The sequence below is a fragment of the Megalops cyprinoides genome, chromosome 14, assembly GCF_013368585.1.
Source record: "Megalops cyprinoides isolate fMegCyp1 chromosome 14, fMegCyp1.pri, whole genome shotgun sequence".
NCBI classification, from domain to species: domain Eukaryota; kingdom Metazoa; phylum Chordata; class Actinopteri; order Elopiformes; family Megalopidae; genus Megalops; species Megalops cyprinoides.
The window spans coordinates 29,828,943-29,851,275 of NC_050596.1; the positions used below are offsets into that span (position 1 = coordinate 29,828,943).

Sequence of the window (22,333 nt, forward strand, 5' to 3'; positions counted from 1 at the left end):
GGGGGGGGGGGGGGGAGAGAGGGGGGGGAGAGGGGGGGGAGAGAGAGAGAGAGAGAGGGGGGGGAGAGAGAGAGAGAGAGAGGGGGGGGAGAGAGTGAGGGGGGGAGAGAGAGGGGGGGGGGGAGAGAGTGAGAGAGAGGGGGGAGAGAGAGAGGGGGGGAGAGAGTGAGAGAGAGGGGGGGAGAGAGTGAGAGAGAGGGGGGAGAGAGTGAGAGAGAGGGGGGAGAGTGAGAGGGGGAGGGGGGGGGGGAGAGAGGGGGGGGAGGGAGAGAGAGGGTGGGAGAGAGAGGGGGGGGCATGGATGAGCAGGACTGAGACGTTTTCTCTGCAAAATGTCTTTTGGTGATTATCACGACAGAACTCGGGGTTCTGACCCGTGTGGGAAATGAAGAAAAAAACAGAATTTCCGCTAAAAAATTTTTAAAAAGCAGGGATTACGGCTTTTCAAGTGCAGAGTTGAAAAGGCATGCATCTGGTCCAGGAGCAGGAGCATTACTGCATCAGACTTCAGCCATTCTGCTGAGAAGTGCAGTGAGTGTGGACTTTTTGAACAGTGCCATGTACTCACTCTAAATAATGTGAATGGCTCATCTTATTCACCTTACACGGCCGTGTCAGGTGATCCATGTAATATAGACCTCAGTGAATCTGTGCAGATGTGAGCCGGAAATGACCTGCATTGCACTGTCACTCTGGAATAAGGTCTGGTGTAAATACAGGAGGTGAATGGGACAGAATTACCTTTTCAGGCTGAATGTACTGTTTGCTTTTGTTTGTTTGTGCTTTTCATCCCCTTTTTCCCCAACCTTTAGTTGTTGCTAGTTCTGCATTGAGCTCATCCCCAGTGCAGCAACCACTGATCCCATGTCGGAGTGCAGGAGGAGGCCCGTGCAATCCTCCAATACAGGCGCATGCCTAGCACAGCCTACTGCTCTCCACACTACAAGTCCCACAGTGCACCAGGAGACAAACGCTATCGGAGGATAGCCGCATCCTTCCTAATGCTACCAGAGTAATTCACAGGCCGTCACGTGAGAGCCGAGTGATGAGGAGATCCTCATCGGGTCTGATCTACCCGCCGCAAAAGTGCGGCTGAGCAAAACCAATCTGTTCAGCCGATATGGACTCCTGGCCATTGCTGGCAAATTACACGGCCTGGCCGTAGGGCTCAGTCTGCCCTTGAAAAAAAAAATCAATCAATCAATCAGTCAATAATAATCAGAAAAATCAATCAGTAATAAACATGCCAATATCTGTCACCCACCACTGGCTTAGCTGAGCGTTTTATACTGCGTTTGTTTGTGAGCAGCAGCTGAAGTATAGGGTATTGCCCCATATGGTTCGCTGTGGTTTTAGCATGGTTCATGGATTCCATTAATCTTTAACACACTGCTGCAGAGCTCTTTGCAGTACCCTGCAGCACGGCGCACAGGCTGCGGACTGTAGCAATCTCGAGTGCCTTCAGCTCTCCCGACCCGTCAGGAGGAGTGCGGCTTTTGCTCATCAAACTGCAGAGAACAGGTCGGTAGAACAACGTGAAAACTCGGAACATTGGATCCGGACCAAGGCGTGAAGACGACAGAGTGAACCCGTGGCCAGGTTTTTTTTCATTGACTGGCGTTTGCTTTCTTCCTGAAGCCATACTGTCTTTATTCAGGCTGTCTGTGCACCGGGTGCTGGTGAAGTCCACAGCCGTTAGGTTATTTATATTTCTGAGATGCAAAGAGTAAGGGGAAACTTAAGAGGAAGTGTGTGTCTAAAACACCAAACCGGAATTTGAAAGCAGGACAGCTGTGAGCTGTATTTTTTTGATCCGTTGAATCATTTGGCTATAAAAACTTAGCCTCCTTTGTGTTAGTTTTGGTACTGGCATGTTCTTTTCTTAGAATTCTTTTTTCATTGCTTTCCCCCCCCCTGTGCAGCTTCCTATTTTTGGAATCACTGGTTATACACAAAGGCTGTCTTGCCGCAGTAACCACGGCACCTGCACAGCGGTGCTGATTGGAGCAGTGCTCCCTTACATTGAATGGAGCAAGGGCTGTTTTTCACACTGCAGCGGAGTGGACGCCCATTGGAGGATAGGCGATACTCCTATTTACATTTACATTTATTCATTTGGCAGACGCTTTTATCCAAAGCGACTTACATAGGTTACAGTTCTTTACAATGTTATCCATTTATACAGCTGGATATTTACTGAGGCAAGTGTGGGTTAAGTACCTTTCCCAAGGGTACAGCAGCAGTGTCCCAGCGGGGATTGAACCGGCAACCTTTCGATTACGAGTCCTGCTCCTTAACCACTATGCTACACTGCCGCTCCTATGATGTCATGCCCTACAACTCAGCCTCTGCCAAAAGCGAGCACCTTAACTGTTAAGCTGTTTGGGACCCAAGTCTGATGGCTTTTCAATCAGGTTCCTACAGAGAGTGGGCCAGTGAATTTTTTTTTTTTGATTGATTGATTTCACAGGTTGATGGGAAGTTGCACTGTTCCAGGTTATAAGCTGTGGCACTGGTCCTGTTAGACCTGGGCTAGCTGCCTGATTAGGTTCAGCTGGTTGATTGAAATGATTTTCTTTTTAAATATCTCACACATGAAAATTTAAGAGCCCCTTTGTGGGATCTTGTAGGTTGCTGTTGTTCAGCAAAACCGCGGGATCTGTTTTTGAAACTATGAATAGCTGCATTCCATCACGTTCCACTGAACCAAAGCGGAAGTTGCGTGAAACGCATATCGAAACCATCCTTTGACTAATTTGTTGACAGAAGCTTTATCATGTTTACAGAAAGACGGCACGTCTGCATGCGGAGGTTTGAAATGACTGACTGACGTGAAGGTTCAGGCCTCTGTAGTAGACCAGCTTAGCATTAATGACTTCTCTTCACATAAATTTCATTAACCTAGTATGTCCAGTATGTGCCTTTGCTACAAAAGCTCCAATTTCTGTAGATGTGCTTTGAGTTCCTTAAATTTCATCTGTTTCTCCATTAATCTGGCATCCCCGTTGCACCAGTGGGTCTAATCTAATACAGAGAAATAGGCGTTCCACTGTAGACAGTGGTGTCTTCTGCAGTGCCCCAGAGTCGCCACGTGACTCTCTCCCCCCCTGTGCCGGTGCCCAGCTTGGTGCAATTCTGCCTCTGTCTCTGCTTGTTGATTCCATCCTACCAGCACAGGGTTCCACTGGGAATCTTCAGACCCACCCCGAAATCACGTGACCTGCATTAATCCGGACTGCACAGTGCGGTGGCCGTGGCTGTCGTAAACGCAATCCTACACCGTCATAGCCGGCCTTGGTTCGGAAAGCTAGCGTCTGCGGATTACTACCAGGGGCGGGACACGCTGTTCTTTTGAATTTGGATTCGCGGAGGATCGGTATGTTTGGCTCGGTGTCTGCATGTCTGTGAATGGGGAGATAATTAAAGAGACGCTGCAGATCAGTTTGTGATCTGGTTCTTAAGTCTCTGCCCCTTGGACTCGTATTGATCCGCACTCCACACAAGATTACAGTCATTATCATAATGGTAATTAGATGATGGAAAAGGGTTTGCTGTACATGAGTGATCTCAACAGATGTGCTTTTTATACGCTCTTGCTTAATGTATGTCCAAGGCCGCTCCTGCGAGACACGCTAATTGGGGCCTCTGTGTCTCGTCTTTCGGGATGGAGAGAGTGACGATAAATTGTTGGGATGCGTCAGCCAGGCACGGGTCATCAGGGGGCGGGGCGAGGGGGTGTGACAGCAGGGGCCTGGATGGGGGATGGGCGAAGGGTCGCCTCTCCCGAATGCAGAGTAATTAAAGGCCCCTTCGTTGAGGCAATGCTCAAAGACATGAATGGGGTCTCGGATCCAGGGTTCTAAAAATACATGTTTAAATGAATGGCTGTTGGTACAGATGCTGCCTTGAGGCTGGTGAATTTTTAAAAAGCGTGCTTTTGGGAGGGGTCCAAACTGGTGTCCCCATGCCAATACGGTAACAGTAGAGCTCTGCTGGATTCCCTATCAGGTGACTCTTGTTGGTGTTTGTCCCTAGGTTCCTGCTAAAAACCTAACCCATTATATGTGGACCAAGGCCAGATACCTAACAGTTTTTTGTTTGTTTTGGAGTGGAGACGAAGTGAAGGCTGACGCCGTTTCCTGTTTCCTGTACCGCAGGTGAGAAGAGCGCGAGGAGAGAGCTGAGCGCCGCGGAGCGGGGTCTGCGTTTCCGATAATGCCCTTTAACCGCCACGCCCTGCGCCACTGAGGGAGCGACTGAGCTGCCATGTCACACCACCACCAGCGAGGGCCCCAGGGCCGCACCATGAGCGCCGAGGAGCGGACCTCCACGCCCGTCCACAAGACCTCCACACCCACGCACAAGAGCGCGTCGTCCTCCTCGTCCTCGCAGCGGGACAACCGGCAGGTAGGCCCAGCCTGGGGGGGAGCTGTGTGGTAGGATGGGGGGTGTGTCTTAGGGGTATGACAGGTAGACGTGTCAGGGGTATGATGGGTGACGTGTTAGGGGTATGATGGGTGACGTGTTAGGGGTATGATGGGTGACGTGTTAGGGGTATGATGGGTGACGTGTCAGGGGTATGATGGGTGACGTGTTAGGGGTATGATGGAAGACGTGTTAGGGGTATGATGGGTGACGTGTTAGGGGTATGATGGGTGACGTGTTACGGGTGCTGATGGGATGACGTGTCAGGGGTGCTAGTGTCAGACGTTTTATGGGTGCTGATGGTAGATGAGTAGTGGAGGGAGAGTTTCCCAACCCCCTAGCCTGCAGTTTGCAGAGTGGTAAAGGTGGATAGCTGTGAAGCAGGGGAGCTGAGAAGCAGGGAGCATTGCCGCGGTAGCTGAGGCCGCCGGGCTCCTCCTATGGCGGCGTGTGAATAAGTAATGCGGAGGGAAGAGGAGCAGTAGCGCGCCGGTGATATGAGTAAGCGGGAGGCCGTGTGGGCGGCGCGCTGCCGGTAACCATGGGAGATCACTCTCGCTGCGCAGGGCCTGTCCTGGGGGAGTCAGAGTCAGCGTAGATAAACGGCCCCGGCGGCTGACGGACGGGCCTCAGCACTGCCCGTTTTAACGAGGAGCGATCCTCTCACACGCCCGTGCTGCAGCGTACGCTGCTCTGATCTCCAGACTCGGGCTCGGAGGGGTTACTGTGATCTGAGCGTGGGAAGGGGACGTGTGAATCGCACCGCGTTGTTTTTCGTTCCCGACTCCCTCCGTGGGTGAGACCTCCGCAGCAGATGCTGGATCTGACCCCCTGTCCCGCTGCACGCGGGTGGTTTATTCCTGACGATATTAAGTGCCTGATGCCGGTTTAGGAATAATCCCATTACTCAGCTTTTCAGCCGTTTGGACGTGAAGTAAAATGCTGATTGGTGGATTCATTGTTTCCCCTGACTTGCTACTCTGTACGAATGTTGGGAAGTACCTCTGTACCATTATTTATTTGCCTGTTTACCTGGGATTTAAAATTCATTCCCTCCCGTAGCATTAGCTGCTCCCTGATACGGTGGCATGTGTCAGCCACTGCCAGAGGTAACATTATGAGATAATAGGTCCATCGATGTCAATACGATGACACTAACCAGGCTGTCAGCCTCATCACATTTGCAGGCTACACTGACCTTGTCTGTGTGTAGTGTGCGTGTGTGTGTCTATGCATTGGTGCGCTAGCCTCACACATTAAGCTCTAGAGTGACCTCTGTGCTGTGTGTGTGTGTGTGTACGCGTGTGTGCGTGCGGTGTTTTGTGCTGCTGCTGGCAGTGCTGCCTTTGCCTCTGCTACATCAGAGCCGCCAAACGGAGGCGTCCCCAAACCCAGCGCGTCGGCACACCGGAGCAGCTGAAAACGCGTGCGTGGGGGAAGCCCTAACGAGCTCCGCCCCGCACAGATCAATACCAGCATCCTTTTCTCTTCTCCCGAGCCTCCAGGCTTCCTGGGAGCAGCTCCATACTGCATCCCCGCTCCGGGTTTTATTACGGATGCAGACTGCAGGGAACTCCTCGCTGAAGCAGAGCGGGGACGGGGACGAGCATGGGGACGGGGGGGAAGGGACCCGGGGGGGGGGGGGGGGGGTATTGATCTGTCTGGCGTGTTGCTGGTGTTACAGCTGTTCGTGCCCCACCTCGGTGCGTCAGAGGCTGCTCCTGCATCCCCGCTTTAATGAGACGGAATCAGAGCAGGTGGTGGGCGCTCTGGTGCGGGGATGTGTTGGACGGGGCTTCGCTTAGTGCTCCGCAGCGGCGATGGAGAAATCGATTACAGGGTCATCTGCAGGCGTGGTAAACCTCAGATAAAAGCTGCCTTTGTGATAATCCCTCCTGAATCCTGCCGACTCTCAGATGAAAAGGGGACGGAACTCCCTCATGCTGATTGTGGGCTAAATCTGATCCACGTGTGAAATTTTGTGCCAATGAAGTTTTTTTTTTTTTTAATGTTTTTTGCTGCCCATTAATAGAATATGAATGAAATGTGCTTGATTTCAGCCTGGAAGGCTGCTTGGGGCAGAGGCGTTGATACAGCCACTCATAGCAGGAAGGAGGACTCTGGAGCTACTGTTGACTGACAGTCCTGGTCATGTGACCCTCTTCTCCTGCTCTGCTTGGCTTTGAAAGAACGCCAAGCGGCCCGTGTGACCTCAGCCCTGCCGGTGCGAAGAGCGGGCAGGCATTCGGCGGCATAAGAGCAGAGACCTCCGCGCCTCAGACCTGCCCCGCCGCACCGCGTTTCGTCTCTCTTCCGGCAGCAGCTCTTTTCCTTCCCCTCCGCCGTCGCGTATCGGTCGTGTTCGCGGTGCACGCGAGCCGAGGCGAGAGCTCCGCGCTCCGCGCTCCCTTTCACAGCCTCTCCTCTCCGCCCTCCCAACCCCCGGCCCCCCCGGCCCGTGGAGATTTATTTCGCAAACAAACCACAGCTGTTGCGAGGGATTCCGTAATTACAGCTGGGCAGAGGGGGATTATGGGTGCCTGTCACCCCGGGCGGCAGGGCGCTGAGGAGCAGGAAAGGCAGGGCGTGCTCTCGCCGCAGTGTGGACATGCAGTCCTACGCATTTATGCGTTCCTGCGGCTGGCTGCAGGGGATGCATGACAGGAAAGGAAGCTGTTGTGTTTTTGCGTTATTTACATGGGGCGCTAGTGTAGTATAGCGGTTAAAGGGCAGGACTCCTACCCAAAAGGTTGCCGGCTGTAGCCAATAACCAATGTAAGTTGCTCTGGATAAGAGCGTCTGCTAAATGCCAATAATCTAATTTACATAATATTGTTATCTTTAGGTGAATAATACATTTGTATTTATACCTCAGTATAAATTTTCTGTTAAATTTATTCCATCCTGAGATACTTGGCTCAGAGACAGGACCAGAAAAGAGAACCAACAAATTACTCTATACCTTTTCCAAATTGAAGAGTAAAACATCTCCCTTTCCCTCTTGTGCCTTGAGCACTGTATGACTAGACGCGGTACTGAAATTCTGACGTGCAGAGGAGACTTGAGCTGCCAGCTGCCCTCAGCAGCCTGTGCTGATTGGCTCAGCAGGGACAGGAAGTGTGCATTCCTTGAGAAGGGATTGCTCCTTTGATCTGCCAGACGCCGGCTGATCCCTCTGGGTGCGCGTTGCTCGGCGTGCCAGCCAGGAGATCCGTGTAAGCTCCCGAGACGGAGAGGAGCGTACTGTTCCTGAGGAGAGCCGAGGGGGAAAGCTGCTGGCTAAAAGTCTCAGTTTGATTGATGGGCCGTGCGGTATAGATGCTGCTGACTTACACCGCAAAGGTGATGGAGTGATTTGTGCTCCTCAGCTCTGTTACTGGGTGGTATTAGGGAGAGGTGAGGTGACAGGGAGGGGGTATGAAGACTCCAAGTGATACATTTTTCAAGGTTCGCAGCAGCTGCGTAGAAACAATAGAACATCTCTGGTGTCTGAACGCACATCAGAATTTGAGGAAATGAAACTCATTTGCAAACTCCCTACTCTCCCATTGCATCTCCTTAGACATAAGTATAATATTTCATCTGGAATCCTTCAGATTTTGTATCTTTAGAACCATCATTTGGCTGGTAGCCTGCACTGATTGACTTGAATGGGTGTATATTAATGATGTTGAAGGTTAACCTAGCACACTTTAATGGGCTTACTTAACAATCCTTAAATATAGTTATGATGATAATATCAGAGACAAGCTTGGAAAAGGAGCTCATTGCTCAAAAGCAAGGAGGGGAGTTGTCTTAATGCAAAATGGTAAACGGTATTCATAGCATTTCCAGACATGAATGAAATTTTCTGTTTGACATAATCGTATATATACACAAGTAATTGTTGTTGACAAAGAGAGCCGCAGTCACCAAGGTAATGTAGCTACAGGCTGTAAGTGCTCAGCTCAGCTTATTGCTAAGGTCACAGACGGTTCAGTTAATCTCAATTTGAAAGGGGTTGTCTGATTTTTTGATTTGACTCCTTATGTACTTCCCTAGTGCACCTTCTGCCAGTGGGGAAATAAAGGCATCGGATACAGTTGACGTCTCTAAACAAGTGCCACTGTGGCCCTGGTATTTATGGCTCGAAGTTTGATGTAATGCGTCTCTGCGGAGCGGTTGTCCTTTCCCCGCGGCCTGCAGGCTTTACCTGTAACGGTTTGACTCATTGCAGCATTAGAGGTCTAATGCACTGCGCAAGTGAGCAGCACTGCAGGTGTGCCGGGGGGGGGGGGGATAGAGACACCTTACACACTGCACATGCAGACATGGGGGGTAGAGACACTTTACACACTGCATATGCAGACATGGGGGGGGGGATAGAGACACCTTACACACTGCACATGCAGACTGTACATTTTATAATGTAGTTAATTTCTGTATGGCGCTCTAGTTGAGTAGTCCTGGGCAGAAATGGCATTAGGTTTCAGCATGTTAATGTAAGCTACGTTTATGAAAAGTCTTTTTTTTTGTGGACTGTATCCCCCTTTATTGTTCTGAAGTATAAAGGAAACCAAACAGCGATTGTCTGGAACTGTCAGGAATGTTCTTACACTGATTGCTTTCCTTGCCACAGCAGACTGAATTATTATCCTTCACACTCTGCACATTACACTGTCAGGCTTTCAGAGATCCATACCGCTGTGTTTATTGTGTGATAAGCACTATCTGAAGGCTGGGCGCTCGTATGTAGAGAAATCATCAATAATGTTTCGAAAGATAATATCTCATATCCGTGTGATCTGTGCTTTGCATATCTCATAAATAAAACGGTCTTTCCTCCAGAGATGTGTGCTATCTTACAAGCGCAGATTTAGTGTGTTGTCAAGGGCTTCTGTTTTTGAAATGCTTTTGTTCGTTTTCCTGTTCGTATTTTTTTGTTACCATTAGATTACTTCAGTGAGACATTCATCAATCAGCAATCAACACACGATATACATATAGGTACTTTATTAATTCTCAAAGCAAAATTTGTCAGCACAGTCATATACATACATGTACAATGCACAGACACAAAAAGTGCACAATAATAGTAGTTATATACAATGATGATTCAGGAAAGCAGTGTACTTACATTCATCCATGCAGACATATGCATACACAAACATCGCTAAGCTAGCATACATAAATATTGACACTGCACAGAATGTCCTGTCTGTCTGAAGTACAAAGGGCTGCTTTAAACACAGCTCTGGTAAAGCAGCGTTGTGGCTCCGTGTAAAAGACAGGAGATGGATCAGTGTGTCTGTGGTGTGAGAGCACAGGTCAGGAAATCGGAAATGGATCCTCGGCAGCCCCACATAGCAGAGCAGTCATCCTCCCCACCCCCGTGGGACTGCTATGGGTTACAGCCGAGTGAGTGCGTGGTTCTGCTCCAGCAGAGCAGTTCCGCCACCTGATTGGTTCAGGAGGGAAGCGAGGTCACCTGTCACCTCGCAGTGTCTATGCTGTGCCCGGTCATTACGCATCACCCATGTCATCACCCGCGTCCCCAGGGGTCAGGGGTCAGCGTGCTGTGAGCATGTGGCATTCCACAGTGCAGCTGAGTGTCAGTGACTCCTTAAGGCTAAACACACAGCGAGATTCCGCAGATGCTCAGCTCTCCCGGGGAGCCTTGTTGACTTGTCTCCCCCTCCCACACACACACACACACACACACACACAGAAAGAATGGAACTACAGCGGTGGGCACCACCATTTTGTTGGCCTGATATTGACATAACAAACACTTTCTCAACATATACGGTAACTGTGCTGTGCATTCACATGTTTTCAACCTTGCAAAGCTTTATTATTTTTAAGGCAGTTCCCTTTCTAAGATTTCCTCTAATGCTCCTTCGTAAGTGGAACCAAGAACAAAAACGCCTGACTTTCATGAGGCCATGTCATATTGCTGCTCTCAGCTTGTTAAAAGTGAGACCCGTCTCATGATGGTTTATCTGAGGCATGGTCTCCCGAAATGAATACCTGTGTTAAAACGGAAAGGTTTGCCTTTTTTCTGGTAAGATGACCTGAAGGTCACCCGGCTGCAGTGGTGTTTCCAGTGTGTTCAGCTGGGTTCTACAGTGCCACCCAAACTGGAGCTGGAACGAGCGGATCGCCCCCCTCCCTGATGTTGGCATGTTGCATGGCAACGACTGGACCCTCGGGCACTGTTTACCTGCCCTGGTCCCTGCGGAGACGCGCCTTGCTGTGAGCTGAGCACCCTGTAGCTGTCAGCGCTGCGGGAGGGGGGAGGGGGGAGGGCGAGGCGAGGGGGGAGGGCAATTACGCGACCTGTGTTCTGCCACTGCGGCACTGTGTCTGTGCTGATGAGGGCAAGGCCGCAGGGCTCGCGCATAAATCCCCCAGCCTGCAGTCTGCGGGGAGGCCGCTCCACACTGCAGACCGCAGAGAGGAGTGCGGAGACGGGGAGAGCCAGGGAGACGGAAACGCTGAGAAAGCCCGAGCTGGAGAATCACCAGCCTGTGTGGCAGTGACTCTGACGCGCTAATAGATGGTGTTTTTGCACCTTGCTCTGTGTACTGTGGCATATTGCAGCAGGGTTCGAACTGACGTGCAGTAACTCCGCAGTGACGCCTTCCATGTGTAGGCAGTGCTTGTGTGTGTGGGCACACGTTTGTGTGTATCTGTATGTGTGGTTGTGTATCTGTGTGTGTGTGTGTGCGTGTGTTTCTGCGTGTGTGTTGTGTTGTGTTGTGTATTTTGTGCTTCTGCTGGGGGTGCAGTGAGTGACGACACACGTACCCAGCAGTTTTGATTTTGCCTCCAGGGGGCTGACAGCTGGGAGATCATCGAGGGCCTGAAAATCGGGCAGACCAATGTCCAGCGGCCTGACAAACACGAGGGCTTCATGCTGAAGAGGAGAAAATGGCCTCTGAAAGGCTGGCACAAGGTAGGGGCCCAGCCTGCACCGAAATTAACACTGCTCCAGACGTGTTTCACCCTGCCCTCAAATCAGCTGCTCTCATTGGCTGCTCAGCACGACACTCGGCTGTTTGTTGCTTCAACGGTTAGAACTGTTAGTAAACAAGAATCTGGAACCGACAAGCACAAATTAATACAGGTTTACGCTTTCCAGCAAAGTGGCAGTTCGTTAAACTGCATCAGACTCCAAACTTCTTACCCCTGTCTTGCCTTTCTCCACAGCGCTTTTTTGTCCTGGATAATGGCATTTTGAAGTACTCCAAGTCTCCCATTGACGTAAGTATTACTCATCTCCTGGAGCCAGTCAGGTGACTCTGATGTCAGTCCTGGCTTCCGTCCTCACTGGCTATCGCAAGGGGTGGGGGGGGGGGGGTTACTCAAACCTTCAGCCGAGTGCCCCCAGGATCACGCCACTCACTTTATTTCTGTTTCTGACGTCAGTCTGACAGTACAGTCCGTGACTGACAGAATCACATCTCAGACAATTACATCCATCCATAATGCTTTTGCCACGCATCACGTATTTAATGTGTTTATCCTTGATGAGAGTTTAGCTAGAGGATTAATTAAATAAACTCCAAACAGTCTTTACACTAAAAACTGTGCCATTTGCACAGTCACAGCTGAAGTGGGGTACACTTAAAATTCGAGTGTACTTTTAATTTGCTTGATTGAACAGAATCACACTGCCCACATGGGAAAATATCAGTTTTTCCATCTAACCTTTTCATAGCGCTTCTATTGTTTTAACTGCTAAAAAGCAACGATTCTGCCTTTTAGGCACTTGGGCAGTAGGATGGAGAATTCCGTGCGATTGCTCTTTTCCAGTAATTTTTGCTATAAAAAACTGTAGTTGAGAGACAATGCAAATGATTTTCTAGCTGTACTAAGGCTTTAGATCCCAGCTTGTGCAGTCCCTGAGTGTACTGTACCAGGGGCATGGTGACATTTGGAAGGCTTTTGGCACAATGGCCTTGATCTTCTGCGTGAATTTGAAACTCTGCCTTTAAGATTCAGAAGGGGAAGCTGCACGGCAGCATTGATGTGGGCCTGTCGGTGATGTCCATAAAGAAGAGGGCGCGGCGCATCGACCTGGACACAGAGGAGCACATCTACCACCTGAAGGTAAGGGCCTGTGAGAAGCATGCTCGCCACAGCACACTTATCGAAAGCGTAGGGGGTGTTAATCCACAGCGTCCTGAGCAAAATCCCAAACTAGCACTCTGGATCTTGCCAGATGTTGATCTTCCTCTCCCCCTTGATTGGTCAAGCAGTCCCTAGATTGTAACTGTAAATGGGAATTGAGTTCTTGGTTGAGTGAAGCCTGAGTGTAGGCTTCCGAGTGGCTCAGTCAGCAAGGCGGTCGCCTTCACTGCAAATGTGATTCTCAGCGGGGGTCCAGCGCTGTGTCTCTGCAGGGGTCCGCCCTCATCCCTCTTCCCTTGTCGCCCTCTCCAGGTGAAGTCCCAGGAGATCTTCGACGCCTGGGTGTCCAAGTTGCGACATCACCGGCTGTACCGGCAGAACGAGATCGTCCGGTCGCCGCGGGACGCCTCCCTGCGCACCTTCCCTCCCCAGGCCGTCCCCGACTCTCCCCAGCTGGCCCCTGCCCCGGGGCGGGACGTGAAGGCAGGCCCCGCCACCCTGTCCCAGCACACCGCTCTTTATCATTCGGGCGTTGCTCACATCACTGCAGCTTGATTGCCGTTTACAGTCTTCTGTGCACAGCTCTGTGAAAGTTCCTGTTTTATTTAGGGATTGGGTTAGGGTTAGGGATAGGGTTAGGGTTAGGGTTACGGTTAGGGATAGGGATAAGGTTAGGGTTAGGGTTACGGTTAGGGATAGGGTTAGGATTAGAGTTAGGGATAGAGTTCATTTCTTGCCCTTTACAGGTCTGTGATAGTTTGTTTAATTTCCTGCATGGTTACCTGTGTAACGCTGTCAGGAAGGCCTGACAGAGGCAGTTGGAGGTGCTCTGCCTCACCTCTGTCCCCAGTGACTCATGAGAAAGCGGGTCCCGTGTCCAGGCTCCCTCCTCGGCCCCGCAGCGGAGCGGGCAGATACAATGCGCGCAGCGTGGGGAAACGTCAGAGCCCCCGCGCTCGCTGAGTCACGTAATCGAATCCGGCCGCGATCAAGCGCCGGCCCTCGGAAGCCGAGGTGTCGGCTCTGACGGCTGCGCGGTGCCTCGTCATTATTTCCACAAAGGTCGATGGTAATGAGATGTGCGGTGGCTGTGTGCATTGTGGGATGTTGTGAAAAGGCACAGGTGACAGTCGGTTTGATGCTGCAGTGGGAAACGTGGTTTTGGAGTGGTGGTAAGAGCAGGGAGTGTTAGACCTGAACCTCCTACAAAGCACCACCTGTCTCATTAAAACGAGCATTCGAGCTGGCAGCCGGGTCAACGACTGTGAAAATGTTCAAGGCTTTGCACTGCCACCATGATACAGCACACCTGCTAATCAACCTGATGCAGTGAAGTATGAAGGTGTGGCTAAATGCGCCCCTCCCTCCTCTTCCCACAGACCACGCCCAGCAGTTTACCATGGCAACCCCCGGTCCCTAGCAACAGCAGCCTCCCGGCCTCCTACAGCAACGGCCAGAGCAAGGTGGCGGCCTGGCTACAGGAGTCCGAAGAGATGGACAAGTGTGCAGAGGGTGAGCCCCTTTCTGACTCCAAAGGGGGGGGGGCAGTGATTTTTTTTTTTTTTTTAAACTGCGTACCCACAATCCCTTTCTGCCCCGTGACACGTTCCGTGCCGTGTGCTGTCTGCAGAGCTCGCACACTGCCAGTCCAACCTGATGGAGCTCAGCAGGCTGCTACAGAGCCTGGAGATCCTGCAGAGGACCCAATCAGCGCCCAACTTCACCGACATGCAGGTAAGGCGCCCCACTGAGCGCCAAGCGAACGGGCGAGAACACTACCCCGGGGGGGGGGGGGAGACGAGACGGGGGGGCAAGAGACTGAGCCTGAAATCGGGCAGCCGTCTCAGTCTCACACTGACCTATTGTTAGACCTGCAAGATTAGTCATTGTGTAACAGAGGCTGGGTACAAAGTGTATCATTTCAGCTTTTTGTGTCTCTGTGTGTATGCTCCTTGAATACAAATGAACGTAGATCAACTAAGACCTGGTTTATGTTGGTTCATATAAGTGGTTCACCCTAGGAGCACATGCCATTAACGGTCATCCACAGCTCCAGTGGGTAATCCTGACATGTCATTAGCATGACATTTCTGAGCCTTGTTTTAACTCCAGTGCATGCTCCATTAGAGGTGATGTCATTCTGCTTTTCACTGCTAACACCGCAATCCCATTTACTGGCAGCAACAGCTGCCTCTTAGCGGAGGTGTCAGCGCAGAGACGGCAGCCTTGGTTTGTTTTATTAACCACTCTCGTGTATTTTGATCCGTGTGTGTGTGTGTGACGTAGGCTAACTGTGTAGATATGTCAAAGAAAGACAAGCGAGTCAACAGAAGATGGAGAACAAAGAGCGTCAGCAAAGACGCGAAAGTGCAACTGCAGGTACAGACTTCCTCTCGTTTCTCCTCTGTCAGACAGGCCTCCTTATGATGGACCAGTGGTTTTTACCTTCTGAGTTACTGCAGATCAAGTGTGTGATCCTGGCGTTTTTTTTTTCTGGAGGTGCTGGGCTACTCCTAGAAAGGCCATTTGTATTGTTTCATTGAATTGTTTTACTGATAGTTCAGTGCCATCTTTTCTGTTAGGGTGCAGGAAACAAAAAACCTTGAATTTGACCATTGGATTTGGAAAAGTCAATCCAAAGTCACTCTCGATACTCCTAATCTCCTCATAAGAGTAGTCCCTTGCCTTTGGTCAATGCTGCATATTTTAGCTGCCGCCTCAGTGTGGTCAGTCTACCTCTGTGTTGTTCAGTGGCTTTGAAAGGAAAGTGCTGGTGATCCTTCCTTATTCCATTCATCACTGCTAACATTGCAGCCGAGGGAAAAGGTCCAATCACATTGGTTGGTACCTTTTTTTTTTTTTTTTTTTTTTTTTTTTTTTTGAACAGTGCTTTTCAAACACGCTACTTCTCATTTTAAAGATGGTTCGTATGTTATATGCTTTTTTTTTTTCTTCCATAATGCTTCTGTTTGTCTCTGCTGGATCACTGATCCCTCAGGAGCAAATGAGTCATCAGTCACAATGGAGTCAGACAGTTCTGTTCTTCCCTGATGCTTCATTTTTTTTGTCACAGTTTGTACCATTTACTTTTTGGAAATGAAATTTGGAAATTTTGGAAATCCTCTCCTGACCGGTGACTGACTGTAGGAGCTGAGAGGGTGAACACGCCACTCATTTACAGAATATACAGTACACACATAAATAAATACTGATTATTGATAATAAATATCGATAACTGACAGTAGTCTTTCTTTCCACCTTTAATGCAACATTCTCAAGCCTAAACATAAAAGAAAGGAAAGAGCACTTTCATTCGGATTTATTTCCTGTACATAATGGAGTGGTGCTCTCTGAAGTTTCTGACATCAGTGCACATGTAGGTGTACCTCTGAAACAGAAAAGTATTCACTCAAAAGGGGGCAGTGACAACATGAATGCCTGAAAGATGGACAAGCGGCTGCAGTCAAACAGGTTGTGTGAGACTGAGGACGTTTTTTAGCAGAAAACTGTTTTTTCCTCTTTCCCTTCATTACTCTCTTCTCTGCTTCTGAAAGTCACAGCGTGGGCGGGTGGAGGAACGACGTTGTGGGGTTTGCTCTTTAGTCAGGGACACGATTCACTGCTGAAGTCGTGTAATCAGTGGGCTCACTTGAGAAGAGCTGAAAATCACTTAGGAGCCTTCTCTGAATTATCTACCGTATAAATACTGTGTGTGTGTGTGTGTGTGTGTGTGTGTGTGTGTGTGTGTGTGTACACCACGTAAAATACTCTATAAAACAGTCCCTTCTTTGCCCTGTTGCCAGAGCCCCACTTAAAAAACCCTGCCTGGTGTTTCCGATGTAGCAGCGGGACTGAGTGTCTCTGCTGTCCTCCAGGTCCCCCTAAGTGTCACCATGTCCCCGGTGCGGCTGCACTCGTCTAACCCAAACCTCTGCGCCGACCTGGTGGACTTCCAGGCCCCCGTCACCCGCCTGGCGGACACCATCGAGGGCGCGGCCGACTACACCAAGTTGCAGGAGGACTTCTGCCTGATTGCCCAGAAAGGTAGAGGCCCCAGGAGCCGGGTGTTGGGCCCTGGGAGCAGGGCGTGGTGCCCGGGGAGGGAGGGCGTGGTGCCCGGGGAGGCAGGGCGTGGTGCCCGGGGAGGCAGGGCGTGATGCCCGGGGAGGCAGGGCGTGGTGCCCGGGGAGGCAGGGCGTGGTGCCCGGGGAGGCAGGGCGTGGTGCCCGGGGAGGCAGGGTGTAGACAGGAGTGAGGGCGGGAGTGCTTAACCCCAGAGGTCTGCAGAGCTGTGCTGGTACAGGAAGCTGGTTACCTGCGTCCACCCTTACCTGTGTAGCAGGGCGAATGTCTCCTCTTTAAAACAGATTTGTTGTTTTTAACTTATTTAACTTATTTACAGTATGTGTGTAATCATAGATGTGTACATGTGTGAATTCCGTGTGCAGTTGTGCTTCTCATTATTCCATCTGTTGCAGCTGCTGAAAGCCCTGTTTAAACCGCTCTCACTTGTTTCTTTGTGGTTGTGTTGCAGTTCATTCCCTCTTGAAATCCGCTTTCAACACGGTTGCCATAGAGAAGGAGAAGATCAAAGAGGTGCTCTCTGAGCAGGAGCAAGCAGGGCAGACCGCCCAGATCATGACCCTGAGGAAGTCATTATCACAGGTGAGATGCATGACCCCGCCCCCTAACAACTGGGAGGACCAATGACTCACACACATTCATTCACACATTCATACAGTACATATGCAGTCCTGCAAAGTATTCCATAGGGGAATACTGCTCATAAGGTTTTTATTTCCACTGTCATATTATTATTGATTTTTATGATTAAGACATAAAAACCATATGGCAGTGGTACCTTTTACAGTGTCATACAAAGGGCTTTCTTTTTGCCTTCTTAATGCTCTTTTATTGAAAGTGTGACTATGGAATCTCTTTATAACAATTTAAATTGAATCCACAATGATGGCTCATTTTATTATTATTCTACAAATGCAAAGTCTGAGGCTACAAGCAAGAAGATAAGTGAATTAAAGTTTCATTTCCCATCGTGCTGAAACATAAGAAAAGGTTCTGCACTAAATCTGGCAGAGAATGAGACTCATTAACCCTCATCCTTTGGGGATCTCTGGGTGTCTCAGTGATTCAGTTGAATTGTACCCCACTGAGAGCTGGTTCAGACTGCATGGAATGTGCTCGGATGTGTTGTTGCCGTTCCAGTGCTATCAGTGGATTGCCTGGAAGCAAGTTTGATTTGCATACAATAACAACTAACTTGGGGACTTTTAAATTGAAAGATGTCTTTCTGAGAACAATTGCAGACAACAGCTGTGAACAGAATAGGTTCAGATACCTGCGTAACAAATTCTATTTGTTCTAGTGTGGCTGCCTTTGCCCCCTCCATTTTCCAGCACTTTGCAACTTCAGATGATAGTTTATTTTTTTTACATGGAAAAAACTAAATCTTTAGGGTCCAGATCTGACCATTTCACAGACCTCAGTTTAATAATGTGGCCCAGTTAGTTGCCCACAAAAGGAGGCATCCCTGTTATGTGACAGTAGTGTTTATGATGGCTAGGCCTGTTTGTTCTAGCAGAGGCAAGTATGTCTAAAAAAATATCCAGGGTTAAGCTTCCTGTGTGGAACTGTGGCTTTATCGGTAGTGGGCTGGTGGTTTCTGGGTGTTATCGCCGCTGTGTCTGTGTGTATGAGACTTTGTGAGTGGTTGTGTATATTTTTGGTGTCTTTATGTTTGAGTGTGTGCGTGTGTGTGCGTGTGTGTTTTGTGGCTGTCTGGATAAGGGTGTAAATGGGTCAGTCTGACTCAGTACAGCAGAGGAGAAACGGTAGCCTTAGGCCTGGTCATGGATCACAGTTTGAGGAAGTTGGAGCAAGTGAATCCATTATTCAGCCTCACTATTTGAGATCAACAGCATATTACATCCTAAGCTTGAATCTTCAGTGACCAGCGGCCAGATGAGGATGCTTGCTCTGAAGGCCTTTATTAGCCAGTGGAGCGTAGGGGAGTTTCGGCTACAAGCCAGACAAGTCTGTCAGAATTACAGCTCTGCAGAAACACCCTCCTGCCCCTCTGGTCACACGTTATGCTGTTTTCCCAAAATGACCCTTAACACCAACCTTTCCTTGGGGTGTACCAAGGATAACCCAATGTGCTTGTCCGACAAAATTTGGAATATAGCATAAATCTCTCTCTCTCTCTCTCTCTCACATCTAGGAAGTTCACTCGCAGAGTGCTTTTGTTTAACAGAGCTACTTGTCTTAATAGTGTTTCTCGGGTCTTTTCTTCTGCAATTGTGAACTCTGTCCACAACAGGACAAAAGCCGCTGGCACCCTACTGTCTCCCGCAACCAGTAAAACTCCATACACCCCCTCAGAGCTCATTATTATGCCTGGATAAACTTTCAGTGTGAAACCTTTGTAGAGCTTTGCTAGTATGTACCATGGGCCTTCATTGACGCACCAACACAGTTCAACTACCCAATTTCAGAACTGGACTGAGTATGTGTAATTATTACAAAAAAATGAATAATTTTGTTAATTTTTGACAACACCTAGTTGCCTCTGCTGGCCCATGGGTATGCCACATCATACTGGACTATTAAGCCAGCGTTTCTCAACCAATTTTCTTTTTCATGTTTATTTTAAGTAGAACTTGCTGAATAGAAAAGTAGGTGGCAGTGGTTGACACCCCCTCTGACAGGAAGGAGTGAGCCTGTGCTCGAAGCATCAGGGCCCTGTATCTCTTCAAACTGTATCTCTAATCTACCTTCCTCCCTGTCTATCCCTATTTTCTATTTTCTATTAACAAAAAAGCACTCTACACTAGTAGCACTTAACTTGCGCTTAACTCAGTATCTTACTGACCTCTTGTAATACTTCTTGATAACTATTCTTGGCATAGTGATGCACTTATTTGGATTTCGCTCTGGGTAAGAGCGTCTGCTAAATGTAATGTAATGTAGCGTAATGTGTAGGAGGTCTCCCCATTGTGCAGTGTGTTAAAACAGCTTCCCTTTGCAGGCGCTGACCCAGAACGCGGAGCTTCGAACCCGGCTCAGCCGCATCCATTCCGAGTCTGTGCTGTCAGAGCAGGTGGTCAGCGTCAACATCATCCAGAGCCCTGATGAGGTACCCGATTGGTTAATTCAGCTCGCTTTCAGCTTGCGTGCAGTGGGTGTGAGCTCTGATCTCCACAGGCTTTGCAGAAGTCTCCCCTCTCTCTCTGAGACGGAGGGGTTTCAAAGGCAGGGGTCTACCTGCGCAAGGGCGGGTCAGCCTGTCGAATCGGCCCGTGGGCGGACAGGTGATTAACGACGGTTCTGATGTCTCTGAGGCCGGCTGTGGGCGTGTTGATGATACAGACTAATGATGTGGATGCTGCAGCCGGGAGTTCAGTGTCTTCAAAGGAGTTTGTTACATCAGCATGCGCCAGGATATGTCTTCTATTCCCACGGCAGGCTGTGCTGTCAGCTGGCACAGAGACCAGCGCCACTAATGTGGTGCTGGCGCTTCCATTATGCTGTAAAAGCAGGCTGTGTCAGAGCGGCATGGTACCTATAGATTATACAGGACCGGCTTTGCTTACTGTGTTTTAATTTCACAAATGCAAGGCTTTTCCGCTATTGATCGGGACCTTGAAGGATATATGGGCCAAAATCGCCATTACAGCTTGAACTGTGACCTTTTAATGACTGCGGGCGCATGTTGACTCAACCGTTAAGGCAAATAGGGGGGAAACGACTGAGGTGGTCATCAAAGCTCAAAGCATGAAAAACTTAAAGGGAATGTCAGTGTGAGCTGCACCGTGGGGCCCACCCACGCCCCGCTCCTCTGTCGATGTGTGAACCGCGTCGGCGAGTTTCTGAAGCGGAGCGTTTTGCATTTCAGCCCAGCATGGGGATCCCACTGACTCAGCAGGCCTCCAACGAGAGCAGACTCTCCATGTCCGAGTCCGTGTCCGAGTTCTTCGACGCCCAGGAGGTGCTTCTGTCGGCCAGCTCCTCGGAGAACGAGGTGAGGGGAGGCCCGGGTTGGGGGGGGGGGGTCGAGGGGGGTGGGGCTGCAGCAGCTGGGGGGTGGTTGGGCTGTTGGAACTGGGGGTGGCGGAGGTAGGGGGATGGAGCTTTAGGGACTGTGAGATATAGGGGGTCAGGGGCTTAGGGGCTGAAGGTGGTGGAGGTAAGAGGTAGGCCTTTAGGGGGGTTGTGGAGGTAAGGGGGTGGAGCTTTATTGGCTTGGAGATGTAGGGGGGTCAGATGTAAGGGCTATGGGTGGGAGAAGGTAGGAGGCGGGGCTTCAGGGGATGGGGTATGTGGGGCGGGGTCTCTTACAGCTACAGGATGTGCAGATAAAGCTCCAACGATGCCTCAGCGGAGCTGGAATTACTCAGCAGTTAATGAGGTGTGTGAGGAACCCTGATAACGCACAGTACATTCTGAACACAGCCAGCAAGGTTGAGAGACACCCCCCCCCCCCTAAACTACAGCTTTACTGTGCCCCGTTACTTCACAGTGTCAGAATGAATTCAAGTGATCCCCCTCATCAGTTTCAGAACAGCACAGCAGGGCCTCTGTGTGATAAGCTCAGCACCTGATCACCGTTTTCCCTCTCTCTGCCTGAGCTGGATGTGTCCTGGTTCATGGGGAGATCCTCTCGGCTTGTTACTGGCTGGTGATGAATAATGACCCCTGTCTCTCTGTCAGCATGGGCTGTTGTCACAGCCGTAGGGCTTTGTCTACTGCAAATAGCGGGAAATAGAGTAAATACAGGTGCTGCCTCTACTTTTGCCAACAACACGTTATAAAGCCTCTCTGTGTCCTGGATGCTGCTGGGAGAGAGGGCTGTCTCACAGCACAGGCTGGGCGGGGGGTCTGATCGTAATATGGTAAATAACCAAAATAAGATCAGATCGGAGCAGTGGTCATACAGCACAGTGTTGTGCTGTGTAGATAATTTGTGTGTGTTTGTACCTATGATTGTGGGAGGACGTGCAAACCAAGAGTTGTTCTGTACAGTGTACAGGTTTCCGTGCTGGTGTCATCACTGATGTGTCAGCCCACAAGGAGCACATGGGGGTTGTAGAAACAAGTTCTGGACAGCAACTTCCAATCTAACTGCAGTGATAGGTTTTTTTTTTTTTTTTTTAATCTGGCTTTGTAGAACAACCAAACACTGACGCTTTACAACCTGTGTGCTTTAGCGGGGATGGGAGGGCAAAGTGAAGAGCTTTTTTTTGTTCTGTTTCCCTCGCTCTCACCACTTTTTCACCATGGTGAGTGTGTGATCCACTCAAGGTTACACAAGCCCTAAATCAAAAACGAACGTGTTTAAAAGTAAATCCTCTCAAAGACCCGGAAGAGAGGCCAAGCGGACTCGTCAAACGTGAGCGTCAGAAATGGTTTCCTGCATTTTAGCTTTTTTTAAGGCCCGGCAGGATGCAGGACATTGGCTTGACAAAGGCTGTAATTGACAAAGACATTTAGTTCTGCCTCCGCTGGGTGACATGTCAGTCAGTGCGAAAATGCCAAAGCACTTAGCTGAGAGCACAGCCTGATCAAAGCCGAGCAGAGTCATTTACATCTGCACACACATGCTCGGAAATGTGAGAAATGGACTTAGAAATGTGTGATGTTTCGGGATTTTTTCGGCACTAAAGGAGCACACCTGTACACCTAATGTGTAAAAATGACTGCTTGACTTCATTGTCTCTGTGAAAACGTCCTTTTTGTGTCAGCGCAGTAGATCGACAATCATTTAACTACCTCAGAT

At 49.8% G+C, this 22,333-nt stretch overlaps 1 protein-coding gene across 3 annotated transcripts in view; it reads left to right on the forward strand.

Moving 5' to 3' along the window:
- The window catches only part of LOC118788850 (oxysterol-binding protein-related protein 6-like), a 56,092-nt gene that overhangs the window by 22,402 nt on the left and 11,357 nt on the right, over nucleotides 1–22,333 (forward strand). For 2 of the 3 annotated variants that reach the window (XM_036544984.1, XM_036544983.1), the window contains 12 exons: nucleotides 4,158–4,407; nucleotides 11,240–11,362; nucleotides 11,617–11,670; nucleotides 12,406–12,519; nucleotides 12,853–13,023; nucleotides 13,920–14,052; nucleotides 14,171–14,274; nucleotides 14,827–14,919; nucleotides 16,416–16,584; nucleotides 17,075–17,205; nucleotides 19,586–19,693; nucleotides 20,453–20,578. In XM_036544984.1, the coding sequence (XP_036400877.1) occupies nucleotides 4,267–4,407; nucleotides 11,240–11,362; nucleotides 11,617–11,670; nucleotides 12,406–12,519; nucleotides 12,853–13,023; nucleotides 13,920–14,052; nucleotides 14,171–14,274; nucleotides 14,827–14,919; nucleotides 16,416–16,584; nucleotides 17,075–17,205; nucleotides 19,586–19,693; nucleotides 20,453–20,578 (1,467 nt within the window). In that variant the 5' untranslated portion in view covers nucleotides 4,158–4,266. The remainder of the gene's footprint in view (nucleotides 1–4,157; nucleotides 4,408–11,239; nucleotides 11,363–11,616; nucleotides 11,671–12,405; nucleotides 12,520–12,852; nucleotides 13,024–13,919; nucleotides 14,053–14,170; nucleotides 14,275–14,826; nucleotides 14,920–16,415; nucleotides 16,585–17,074; nucleotides 17,206–19,585; nucleotides 19,694–20,452; nucleotides 20,579–22,333) is intronic. The other variant, XM_036544985.1, reaches the window with a different exon arrangement.